The 13064-nt window shown below is 42.2% G+C and overlaps 1 protein-coding gene across 1 annotated transcript; it reads right to left on the bottom strand.

Annotated features, from left to right (window-relative positions):
- Nucleotides 1–2666: 2666 nt before the first annotated feature.
- Nucleotides 2667–12975, bottom strand: GSG1L2 (GSG1 like 2; the record flags this gene model as incomplete). The annotated part of the gene is made up of 6 exons (XM_084273712.1): nucleotides 2667–2922; nucleotides 4860–4971; nucleotides 7595–7747; nucleotides 9314–9361; nucleotides 10887–11205; nucleotides 12964–12975. 6 exons carry the CDS (start codon nucleotides 12973–12975, stop codon nucleotides 2667–2669), a joined length of 900 nt encoding a protein of 299 aa, XP_084129838.1.
- Nucleotides 12976–13064: the final 89 nt, after the last annotated feature.

The following is a 13064-nucleotide window of genomic DNA, read 5'->3' as shown; positions in this document are numbered from 1 at the left end:
ACACAGCTAGACATGAGTCAGCATTGCCTTGCTTTGTGGTAACAACAAGCAGGCTGCATTTTAAAGTGAGGTGAATAATCCTCCTGCTCCATTTTACACTTTCTAGGTATCAGCAGAGACTCTTAATTAATTTTTAATATTTCATTTCAGAACTATGGAGCAGCTGAAGGAAGCACATTGGGAAGCAGTGAGGGTGATGAAGGTAAAATAACACCTGTGATCCATCAAGAAACTGTTAAAGAACTGGTGGGTTTTAATCTAGAAAGTAGAAGAAAGTTATAGCTAAAGAATTTTCACATACCCCAAACACCAAATGTGCTCCCCACAGGATGGAACTGACCACTTCTCCACTTCTGCTGGAGTAGGACAATACTCAAAAATTACAGCAAAGGAGATTTAGAGGGAAAGAATTTTCTTCTAAGAATAGTTAAGCACGGAGGATAAATTGCCACAGACATTTTAGCAGGCCTGTCTTTGGAAGCTTTAAAGAAGAGATTAATGAAACATCTGTAAAAAAGCAATGGAGTGTTAGTTTATCCTGCCTAGAGGAAAAGAAGGATTAGGTGACCTTTTAAATGGGTCAAACTTTCTATATTTTTGTGGTTTTTTTTTTTTCTCATATTGAGAACAAGGTTTCTCCACTGGTGTTTTCTGAAGTAATATTGTTTCCTCTGGGGGAATCTGTTATTTATTCTGATGTTTTCTGTCTCATGTGTCCATCTCTGCCTCGCCTTCTAAGTGCCTGTGGATATATGCCACATACAAAGTATATGGAGGTATTTAAAGACAGGTAGATGTGGTGCTGAGGGACGTGGTTTGGTGCTGGTTGGGAAGTAAGGGTGATGGTTGGACTTGATGATCTAAAGGGTCCCTTCCAACCAAGACAGTTCACGATTCTATTATGATAATGGCAAGAAAGATGAGATGAGCTCATTAAGAGATACTCTCTTCTGTGTCTGAGATGGTTGTTCCAGTTGGTGCTGGGGGCAGTGCCCACTGAGGTGTAGCCACAATGCAGAGCACTCACACACTGCCTTCATCAGCTGCTGCTGCTCTGAAGAGCGATGCTCTGGGCCCAAGGCTGTCATTCCAGCAGCCAGACAGGTTTCTCCCTAGCATCAGCTCCACGACTGCTTGAAACTCCCTGAGCAGGAATCAGCTTTTCCCACCTGCAACCTGGATCTTGGGGGCCTTGACCCTGCTCCCAGAAGAACTAGAAGCAGAGCCCAGAACTGCTGCACAAACTGCAAGCACTAGAAAGCAGCAACAGGCCAAGAAGTGTCTGAGGCCCCTGCCTGCATTCTGCCCAAAAACCTCCTGTCTTGAAGTCACAGAGCACTCCCAGGGCTGGCTACACAGCAGATGGAGGCACAGGTGCCCCCCATCCCTTGGTGGGCTTCCCACCACCCATCGCTTCCCTTCTGAGGAGGCTGGCTCATGTGCTGCTTTGTTAGCTCACCTTATTTCTCTCCATTTTTCTCTCTTGCCTCTAATCACCCATTGTTTCCTTCTGAGCTATTTTGGTTTAATTGTGTTACTCTATTGCCAGCTCCACCTCATCACTGGCTCTAAACTGACCTGCGATGGATCCTGCTGTCATAACAGGTCCAGACCATGGTTATTGTAGGATTATTGTGCCTGAACAAAAAATAGTATGGTGATTTTTTCCAAGCTCGGTGCTGCTCAGACATACTGTGCATGGCCTCTGCACCACAAGTGCATTCCTCAGCCAGCTCATTAGCAGGAGGATTCATAAAACAACGAAGAAGAGCTGGTGTCCAGTGGAATAGGCACACATGGCTCAGTCGTATGGGGACGTTCCAGTGGAGTAGCTGTTAATTCCTGATCTATGAGGATTATAACAACTTCTGCTTTCCCATCTTTAATGTGATTGTAGATTATTCTTAATGTATAATAATAATTAAAAAGTCAATTTATTCTTCCTGCCATTGTTGTCAGCAGGGTGCCTAGAGAATTCCACAGGTAAGTTGTGTGCTGTCTACAACCAGGTATCTTCCAGATGCCTGTTTGCCTTCATACCCTTCTTAAAGGAGTAGTATTTATATTGAAATCCTCTTCCTTTCACAGCAAATCCTACTGCTATGTATATGATAAAACTCCTGAACCATATACACAGATTTTCCTGAAGATATTGTACCTTTAGTAACCAACTATTCAAGCCAAGTGCCATTACATGACCTGTCTTATTTGCTGCCCTGCTCTTTGTAGCTTTGGGGATGGGACTTTTTTAGTCCCTTCAATAAAGAATTAAGGTGAAAATCCATAAGGATCTGACATTCCAACAAGCTTACATACTTTATATTGCCATTAAAGACTGATCAGAAATCAGAGCAGTGGAGGAGCTGGGTCACTGTCTTTTTCTGGCCTGTGATACCTCCCTGGATATACTTTTATACACCTCCTTGCATATACCTTTATACATCTCCCTGGATATACTTTTATAAACCTCCCTGGATATACCTTTACACACCTCCCTGGATATACTTTTCCAATACTAAGATTTCCTTGAAACATCCATAGAAATAGAATTTCTTTATTTAGAAAAATAACTAATGCTACACAAATATACATTTTTTATTGATTAATGTTATTTCATTCTGAAATAGTATGATGATTTACAGGATGTCTTGAGGTGTGGTTCAACTTTACAAGACTGAAATAGTGGCCAAGTGACACAAGCCTTTTACTGGGTGTGCAGGGTCCTCTGTAAAGCTGTGAAAAGAGTTCACATAGACATTGCAAGCTTTGTCTGGAGCTGTATGTTCAGGAAACTTGTATTTAATCTTTAAACTCCTTTCCAGCGTTTTTCTTTTGTGCTTGAACTCCAGAATAGTTTTTGTGTATTTGTTAAGAGTGGTGACCGCTGCAGCCATACAGCAGGCGAAGGAAGCCCATGCGAGGCTACAAACAGAAAGGGGTGGCAGAAATTAGCAGAACATTTGCATATCCCAAGACCCTTCAGTTTTATTTCTGAAAATACTGCATACACGTGATTCTCTTCTGGAGAAGAGGAGGCTGAGGGGAGACCTTCTCCCCACCTCCCCTGCCCTGCCAGGAGGGTGCAGAGAGGTGGGCGATGGTCTCTGCAGCCAGGGGACAGGAGATGGGACAAAGGGCAATGGGCTCAAGCTGCCCCAGGGCAGGGTCAGCTCAGCTGGGAGGGCAAAGTTCTTCCCTGGCAGAGTTGTGGGGCTGTGGCACAGGCTGCCCAGGGAGGGGCTGAGTCCCCACCCCTGGGGGTGTTTAACAGAGGGGAGATGAGGTGCTCAGGGATGTGGGTCAGCACAGGATGGGAATGGTTGGACTAATGATCTCAAAGGGCTTTTCCAACCCTGTGATTCTGTATTTGGGGAAGAGGAGCAGGGTAGGGGAGGAAGAGGAAGAAGGATTCTTATTTAATGACCATCCACACACCTGATGTACTTGACCTCTGAATAGTGGATACACTATTCCCCTTTGACATTCCTGCTTAATTAAACCCTGCCTCAAATTTCTCTGTTTGCTCTACTTACAGGAGCCTTTGATGTGCCTCTGCCTGCCTATGCCCCTGCCATGGCATTGGGGACATCGTTGGCCACACGTGGGTGCTGAGGTAATTAGAAAGGGAGTGTCAGCTACAATTGTTAACACCCCTTTTTTGGCACCTGTTTTCTTTTTCTCTTATAAAAGAGGAAAATAATTGCTGGCAGCTTCTGGCCACCAGAGAAGGGAGCGAGAAGGTGTAGGGAGCTGTGCAGACATCAAGGCCAGGGAATTGGGGGGGGGTGGAGAGGGAGGGGTGGGGGGAGCTGCTTTAAGATCTGGTTGCACTTCTCCTTGTCTGACTCTGGTGTCACTGGGGGTGCAGGGCAGCGTCATAAACCAGAGAGTTGTCTTTCCTTTAGTGTGTGTTGAGCCTGTTCTGCCCATGATGCTGATTGTGGAATGATCTCTCCCTGTCCTTATCTCCACTCCTGAGTCCCTCAATATATATTTTCTCCCCTGTCCAGCTGAAAAAGGGAGTGATAGAGCAGCTTTGGTGGGTGTCTGGCCTCCAGCCAGGGCCAAACCACCTCCCTGCGTAACAAAGACTTTATGCAGCTACAGGCTTCTGTTCAATAATGGGACAATACAGGTAGAAAGAGAACAAGAATGAATCACAGTGAGCTGTGATCATGGCTGTCAGATCCAGGTACCAAGGGATCAATTAGCCTGAGCTCTGCTATAGTGACCCAAAATACTTGTCTGGAGTGATTGACTTCTGCTATAACTGCATCCAATTGTTCCTGTCACAGCTGGGGAAACAGCAGCAGTCTCCAGCACCTGAACATGCTACTATTGATCAGCTCTGATAGCTTTTCAGACATATCCCTATAGCAAAAATCCCTCAAACAGCCTTCTGTTCTTAATAACTTGCCAAAGCCTGTTTAAAATTTGACCCATCTTTTCTGAAACGTTCCAGATACAATAACCTGAAGCATATATCTGATAAGGAAAAATTCAGCCTCAATAGCTAAAGCTGGAAGAGTTTTGTACAGTTTATGCAAGGTAGTTCTTCTGTGAGATAAGAGGACTAAATTTAGGTCTGATGTGTATGGAGCAGAGCCTCTGCTTTGTGCAGGGCAGTTGGAGGTCTCTGTGTTGTCTAAAGGATGGCAAATGCAAACCTCAGGAGTTTATACATTCTACAGAATAATCTAAGACAAATGAATTCAGAGAAAAACAGATGGTTACTGAACTGCATCTTCAGGAGTTAAATAAGGAAGATCCATTCCTTATAAATCAGGTATACATTCCTTGAACATAGGGTGAAGTAACCGAAATGTAGTAGAAAGAACCAAATATAAACCAATAGGTACCAATAAGACCAGCCATAATCCCATGTGTGAGGTCTCCAGTCTTCAGGACCAAGATTTACAGTCATTTGAAATACAGTTGTGTACATCATGTGAGCAACCATGCCCAGAAGACCTAAAAAATATAGTATTATAAGAACATTAGAAAATGTTTGCCAGCTTTTTGCACCTTGAGCTTCTGAAGAGTATTTTATGAAGTATCTACATTCTATAAATCACTCCAAAATATTAGACATTGTAGTATAAATGTATTAGTGCCATGTATTTACCAATACAGTCACTAATACAGTCCCTTGGCACCTACTTTGTATGCTAAGGGAGCAATGGGACATGTAGCCCACAGATTTTAAGAGACAAGTTGATGAGCTCTCATCTTCTGAGAACTTCTTAGCAATTCAGCCCTACACAGGGTCACCCAGTTGCTTTGCTCAGGACACATTTCCCAAAGGTTCCTATAGTTCAGTGAAAGATTTTTCAGAGGTTTGCAGTGCAGTCATGTGCCCTTTCCCACTGCCTTCAATGCAGCCAGACTTATCCATGTTGAGTAGGTGAATGAAGAAGGAACAAACACTTAAGGCCACTGTAAAGCACTGAAAAGTCCAGATTATGAAAGAGGCTTATATTTAGTAATTTAATTTTAAACATTACTACTGGGCTGCTGCCCAATCCTACCTGGACCTGTTTCCCCTTAGTAGCAAAGTAGTGAACTTCCCTGTGAACATCTGTTTCTCTTGTTTCCAGCTTCATTTACAAATCCATCAATACCCTTGGGGTACCAAGTATTCCACTGTGTAAAGCACGTTAGCTTTCCAGAGCAGACAGCCCCACACTGAACTCACAAGAGCCAGTTGTTTAGGTGCTCCTGGAGTTGAACTGTTGCAAAGCTAACTAGCACACAGCATCCCTCAGTTCAGGACACGTGTCCTTGGGTGTAAGAAGTTAGGGCTGGAAACAACCTGATTTAAGTGATCACTGGTCTTCCTTGAAGCATGATCAACAGGTGGGTGGGAGAGTTAATGTAGTGCAGAGCTAAGAGGCTTTATGCCATGAAGGACAGCAGTGGGTGGTCAGCTGCCCCAACAGCGCATTCCTCAGCAGCTCAAAGCTGTTCAGAGCCTGTCAGTGGAAGCCTCTCAACGTGGTGATAAGAGGATGGAGGTGAGTTGCTCATCTCTCCCCAAAGATGTGGGATGTCATGGGTGTTTCTGAGCTGTGCCTGTCCTGAATCCCCCAGTCTGGCTGCCTGGAAATGCGTGTGACTGTCTCAATGTGAACTCCTGGGCTGCTTTCCTTTTAGCTCTTGTACAAAGACTCAACTCTGAGTCAGGCTCGAGGTTTCAGCAGGGGAGTCGTGGCAGTTTGGTGCCTGAGAAATGGTGAAAAAATATAATATATATATATTAAAGATATAAAAGGCAAGTGTAGTCATATGTGGGCACTTGCCTATGCGTTTACCCTCTGAGGGTAACTGGACAGTGGTATCAATAAGATGTATTTCATAGCAGTGAAGTTAATGAGCAGTGCAGATGTATTTAAGAGAAAACACAAATTAGAATAGTCATTTTCACAAATTATAATAATAATAATTTATATACAGTCGAACACCACACGTGGGACATTAAAAACCTGCATAGCTATATAGGGTCAGACAGTGTCACACTGATTCTTCCTTCAAGGCACCGTGTTCTGCACCACTTAGAACACATATTTTAGGATTTTATTCCATCTGACCTAAAGACTGAGGGAGCTGAGAAATCAAAGTATAATGTGAGGGGTTTTTTTCAATGGTTAAATACTGAACAGGTTTTTAATTGTGTGTTTTCAATATAGCTGGAATTTCTGTTTCCAGTAGCTGAATTTCAATTTGCATTTGTCTGCTAGAACTGAGATCATTTTTGTACAAGAAATGGTATCTTCATTGCAGATTAGGGCAACTAGATTTGGGTTACAGCTTCTAAGACTTTATACAGAATTTTAACAGCCAAGTCAGATGCTTCTCAACTTTTTAAGGTTTCAAGAAATTTTACAAGTTAAAGTAAACAGAATGGCCATGAGAAGACTGCTGCTAGCTGTGCCAGCCTCCTTAATATGCCAAAGGAAAAAAGAATATTAATAGGAATGAGTATTTATTATTATTGGAAGAGGGAAAACTGCTCTAAACTACAGGAAGCTGAGACAGAGATCTTCACATGGGTAGAAGTTAATTGTAAATAGGAACTGCTCTCAGTTGCAGGTGGGTAAATAAAAGAAATGCTGTAAAAAATCACAGCAGCCTGGGTTTTAGATTAGAAATGAAGAAAATCTTTGAATGGTATGAATTGGATTACATTTCCTAAGAAGGGGACAGAAACTTTAGTACCATTATCCAATAACATTTTATTGCCATTAGAAGTGCTATTTTAATTTGGATATTGTTAATTTTATACTTAGGATGTTAAAAGAAAAAAAAATTTGAAAGAATGTTACTTTTTTATCTTTTACAATCAACCTGGGGGGGAAAAATCAAATAATTACATTTAATAGAGTAAAAACTCTAAATATAAAATAAGAACACAATTCTATCCAAAACAATTCATTGAAAATAATATTTTCCATACATTTTTGCTGCATCTTGTGGTGTTAGTGGCTCTGTAGGTATCATAATAGCTTTGAAACTTGTACACTGTTATCAATTCACATGTGGAAGTCTAGCAGTGTTGCATTTTCCAGATGCAGTAAATTGAGATGCTGAACTGTACCTGCTAACACGGTGATTACTGCAGAGAAGGCGTTGATCTTCAGCCCATCGATCACAGTACTGTAGTAGCACATTTCTACTGACATGAGAATGGCTCCAATCAGAATCAAAATGATGTAGAGAAGCTCTGCTACAATAGACAGCCACAAAACCCCTAGAAAACCAATTATAAGCACTCATTTAGTATGTCCACCACTTCTTTTTTCTTCATTTGTATTGTTTGTTTGGCCTCAGAGGCTGTGAGGAAACTATTATAACATCTACAGGGAGATTTCAAGGGCAGTGGACACCCTAAATTATAATCCCCTCTACTGGTTTGGTATTGAGGGGATGAGCACGTGCACATTCCTGCTGTACACTGAGGCAGCTTACAGTGTGAGTACAGTATGGTTTCACACTTATTAGCTACCCTAAAATTACCACGAACCAAAGTATTATCTAGTCATTGACATCCCAGCTGGTGAGTCCAGAGAGAAGTGTACCAAAAGAGAACATCATGTCACCCAGCTAACACACTGCACAGCCACAGCCACGTGGCCTGAGGGTCTAGTCATTAAATAAAATCTTCACCCATAGGCTTAATTTTCCATTAGACAGGAGCTTGATTGTTTTGGGCAGAGAAGCCTTCATGACCCCAGACATTCTCCAGGTTTCAAGGAGATTCATTTCTCTGGTTTTCTGCTAATTAATCTCCTTCTGGATATCTGTTAATTATGTCTTATGCAAGAAGTTAATCTTCCCATTAACATTTCTCTGCTTGCTGTTTTGCTATTGGCATGCTCATGTCCCTTAGCCAGGAGCAGGAGGTCTTCTTGTGTCCAGATATAGAGAGCTGGCCAACAGTCATAGAATCAGAGAATGGTTGGCTTGGAATGCACCTTTTCAAAGGCTGTCTAGTCCCACTCCCTGCAGTGAGCAGGGACACCTTTAACTAGAGCAGGTTGCTCAGAGCTTTATCAAGCCTGACCTTGAATGTCTCCAGGGATGGAGCCTCCACCACCTCTCTGGGCAACTTTTGCCAGTGTCTCACCACCCTCAGTGTGGAGAACTTTGGCCTAATGATTTATCTAAACCCACACTGGTCTAATTTAAAACTACTGCCCCTCATCCTATTGCTACATGCCCTTACAAACAGTCCTTCCCAGCTTTCCTGTGGGTGCTGGAATGGGCTCTGAGGTCTCCCCAGTCTGTATTCATATGAAGATGTATATTAACAACCATAACTTAAAACCAGAAGACATGTAATAGGTTACTAAACCCTACATGAGGCAGCAAACAGTGGTGTTTGTGTGCTAAATAACCCCTGGTGCAAGTTTTGACAGTGTCTTTGGGACTTCTCTGATTTAAAGGCTGTTTATGCCCTTGTTCACAGGCTGCCTGTCCTTCTGTGCTTCCCAGGCTGCATGGTGCAAGCACACACAATTCCTGCCTGTCAGGATGGATACATGAGGGTGGAGGGAGCAAAAAACTTCCAAATCCTGACTGCAGCATCCATATTCCAAATAATTAAAACAAAACTTGTATTCCAATGGAATGTTTTCAAACATCATAAATTCACATTTTAAGTCATACAGACTTCATTCTGAAAGTGAGAAACTAAATACAGGGTAAAAAACTGTGGGGTGAAAGTAGCACCTTTGGTATCAAAATACAGAATAGTTATAGCTGGTAAATGGGATCAGGAAGGTTTTATTCACAGAAACATAATATGCATATCTACCTCGATCCCCAGCTGGAGTCAGACTGATGAAGCTTCTACACTTCTCACCTAGAAAGAATAAAAAATGTTTCAAAAGAAAATTCAGGGTTATTTCATATTCTGTAATTATCTAGAGAAATAGATTCCTAGAAAGCAGAAAATTCAAAATCTATTTTTAAAAGCACAAGCTGAGATCATCAGGAAAAGCTACTTCTTATGTGTGTTTGCAGGCACAGAGTCCCTGGTACATTGACCTACTCCTGGGACCTAGCTAGAAAATCCTCCCAGGCCTTTTAAAGGCAGAACCAGCCTGGGAAACTGGCTATGAATTAATTTCTAAAGGCTTGTAGCTGTGAAAGCCAGGATGGGAAAACTAGCAATTCCTTTGAGAGACCGACAGCCTGTATGCCACCCCCTCTGCAAAGGCAGACCTGGGCTCCTTACAGCAGCAAGGCTGCTGCTCACACAGATTTCTTCTAAGCTTGATTCCAATCTCTTTCTTTAAGCTTTGATTTTCAAACCCATGTGACCTCCTGATCCCCACACAGATGCTGCATACAAAGCTCTCGGAATTAATTCTGCTCTGTAAATACAGGGTGGGTTTTTTCCAGCTATGAACTGCACTGAGTGGGAAAACAAAACCTGCCCTAGCAGATGCACAAATTAAACAAGCCCAGTATCTGTAGTGATCATCTGTAAGACATCTTTTGGAGATGCTTTTTGCTCTGATCTTCAGTGTTTCTCCCTTAAAATTACATCATTTGCAAGACCAGGGTAGAACTGGCCTTTCAGGATGGGTGACTGCAAAAACATTTCCATCTTACAGTCCAGATGCCAGCTAACCTGCTTTCCCTGAAGTTTTGTTCCAGCTGTCCTTTTTAAACAGTAAGAGGAAAAACTTGGTGTTGAACTGGACTTACAAGAAATGCCCCATTTCTTGAACCAGCTAAACAATCCCCTTATACACAGATTCAAAGTTAACTAGAGGCTTTCTTTAGTGGCAAGCAAACTTCCTTCTACTGATATTGACATTCAGGGAGCAAAACTTAGTTAAATGCCTCCACTCATGAGCAGCAAGTCTCCAAATTATGTTTTAAAAGGGTGAAAATACTCTTCTGCTTTGAGTTACAAAAGGTGGAATCACAGTAAGGATGTAGGAATACCTGTGAGTAAGAGGAAATTCATGAAATAACATAGATCTCACAGATTTAATTGCTCAAACCAAATCACATTGTGCTTTTCATGTTGCCATAAGGGATGATAAGCAATTATGTCCATTTTTGCCCAAGGGACTATAAAGTCAGAAAAGAAAATGCTTTCCTGTGACTAAATCTGCTGCCCTGGTTTGAAGAACAAAAAGAAACTATTTTAACCTGTACTACAACCTGTCACTAGAGCTCTTTGAAGAATTTGTTAGGAATATTTTAAGCACTGACTAGACTATTCCCTCTGAGATCCCTCTTCCCAGAGAACAGCAGCTTTTAAAGGATGTATTTCCTTTAAAACACATACAAGGTGTTGCAACAATGATGTCGGTTACACTACATAGGTAGGAATATTGACTACTTAAGTGAATTTCTATGGCTTTACTCACCTTCTTCATTTACAATCTCTTCACAGGAATACCAAATCCCAGCATGAAACTTTCTGTCAACAAACTTGTCGTCTCCTGTCTCCCAAATGTACTGCACAGCGTTGCTGCTGTTGCTGTCGGGGCTGTTAAAGCGGATACAGTCATCCCCTCTGCTCTGCCCTGTGCAGAAAGGCTTCGCCACTTTCCTTGTCCCTTCACACCAGTAACTGCTACTGAACGCTGTGATGGAGAAGGCTAAAGAGAGAAAACTGAGAGAAAATGCTGCTGAGGCTCTCTGCCGTCTGTCTGAGGCAGGGTCTGCAACTGGCATCCTCCAGGACTGCAGTGTCAACTGCTCTAGGAACAACCCTTTACAAGGTTATGTATATATATATATCTGCCTGGGGAAACACCAATCCCATTCTTCATTCCTCTCAGAAAATTGTACCAGCTTAGTAGCTGAAGGCAGAGATATGGGCATGACCAGAAATCATGTGGCAGAAGAGATTAAGGGTGCAGGACTCTGCTCTTTGGTTGCAGTGTCTTGTGAGAGGGATACAGGGAAGGGGGGACAATAAAGTGTCTTTTGCCCATGCATCACAAGAGTAAGGAAACACAGAAACTTTGGAAGTATCTCAGTATGTGATCAGGAAAGTTTTATTTCTACATAAAAATTAATCATGTTTACTTTGGTAGGTGGGTGAAGTCAGACTGGTGGCACTTCTCCATTCCTCAGCTAAGAAATAGAATCCTGGGGTTCCAAATGCTCCTGTTACTCTGAACACCAACTAAATTGAATAGAGTTGTGAAGCTTACCAGAAAGATGTACTTCAGGAGATAAAGGCAGTTGCTAAGTTAGAGCATTTCACAGCATTACAGCACTTCTCAAGACCACTGGGAAGGTGATTGCATCTATTAATCATCTATTCTGTCAGTTCCACCAGTGGCAAATGAAAGTCACAGGTTACTTTGCTGTTGATGGGCTTCTGGGCACTGTCCAGTCTGCCTCCATGAACACATAATAGAAGTCTTGCCCAAGTTAGGTGAAACAGGAGAGAAAAAGCTGAATTATCCTCATTTTGTCTGTTCATCTTTTCTCTCTGTGCAATAGCATTTTTTCCCTTTACCTGAGGGATTCTATGATCATGTCCTTCCACCTCCTGGATCCCTCCAGAGGGGAGTTTTAACCTGTGTGCAGTGGAGTCAGGTCATTCTGCTGGTCAGGTCGGTGGGATATGCTGCAGGGTGTATCTGCCACACAGTTTGGGCATAGTCTAAGCCTTGCAATGAAAATGGGTCTACTTCTTGCTTCCACAGTCCTAGAGCCTGTCCTCAGGATGCCTGTGATTTCTGGGCAAGGAAGGAGCCATCCTCTGGTGTGGATAGTTGTTTCATTCCTCTTGGAAACTGAGGAGTGAACCTCTACTCGACTCCCCATATTGCCAACTCAAAGGATGACAATCATAAGCTCCACCCTAAAACTGTGACATTATAAATAGATTTATTAATGTTTCCAGACTTTTCTCTACAACTAGAAAAGCTGCAAACACATTTTTTAAAAATTAAAGATGAAATTGGCAGTTTATCCAACCTCAGAGCTGAACCTGTGAATAAAACACTGAACATCACAAGAACTGTAGTAAAATTTAATTGCTGGTAGCATAACTTGTTGTAGATTTAGATTGTCCCTGATCCTGCACTGACTGTGCACGTTGGAAAGGATAAAAAAGCAGCTGTTACTGAGCTGCTTCCTAACAGCCAACTAGATTACTAGTTTCAGAAAGCTTCCTAGAGCAAGCTTTTCTGTGTTCTAGGGCATCTTTTAATAGTTTCATAAGGTGTGTATAAATATACATATGTATTTATGGAGCTGGATTGCATTCTTGCAAAAGCACTGGCGGAATTCCCACCGAGTTTCAAGTGAACAGGATCAGCCCTTTAATGTTTTAATAGTTTTCTGAATCCTTATTGGCTAAAGGACAGGCTACAGTAAGCAGACTCTGAAGTTTAGAGTAAAAGGCAGTTGGAGCCTTGCAAGCCTGGACACTTTAGATTTCCTCACTTATTTTAAGAAGATTCATGAAATAGTTGCACTTACAAAAGAAGACATTTTGACCTTTTTTTTCCCCCCTCTTCCCCCACAGGACAAGGTGATGTGGCTGATCGACAGGAGAATGAAATAGCTGCATCTTGGGGGCA

The sequence above is a fragment of the Gallinula chloropus genome (genome assembly GCF_964237585.1).
Source record: "Gallinula chloropus genome assembly, chromosome: 20".
Classification (NCBI taxonomy): domain Eukaryota; kingdom Metazoa; phylum Chordata; class Aves; order Gruiformes; family Rallidae; genus Gallinula; species Gallinula chloropus.
Note: the sequence above shows the minus strand (reverse complement) of the source record. Positions and strands in the feature narration are given on the sequence as shown.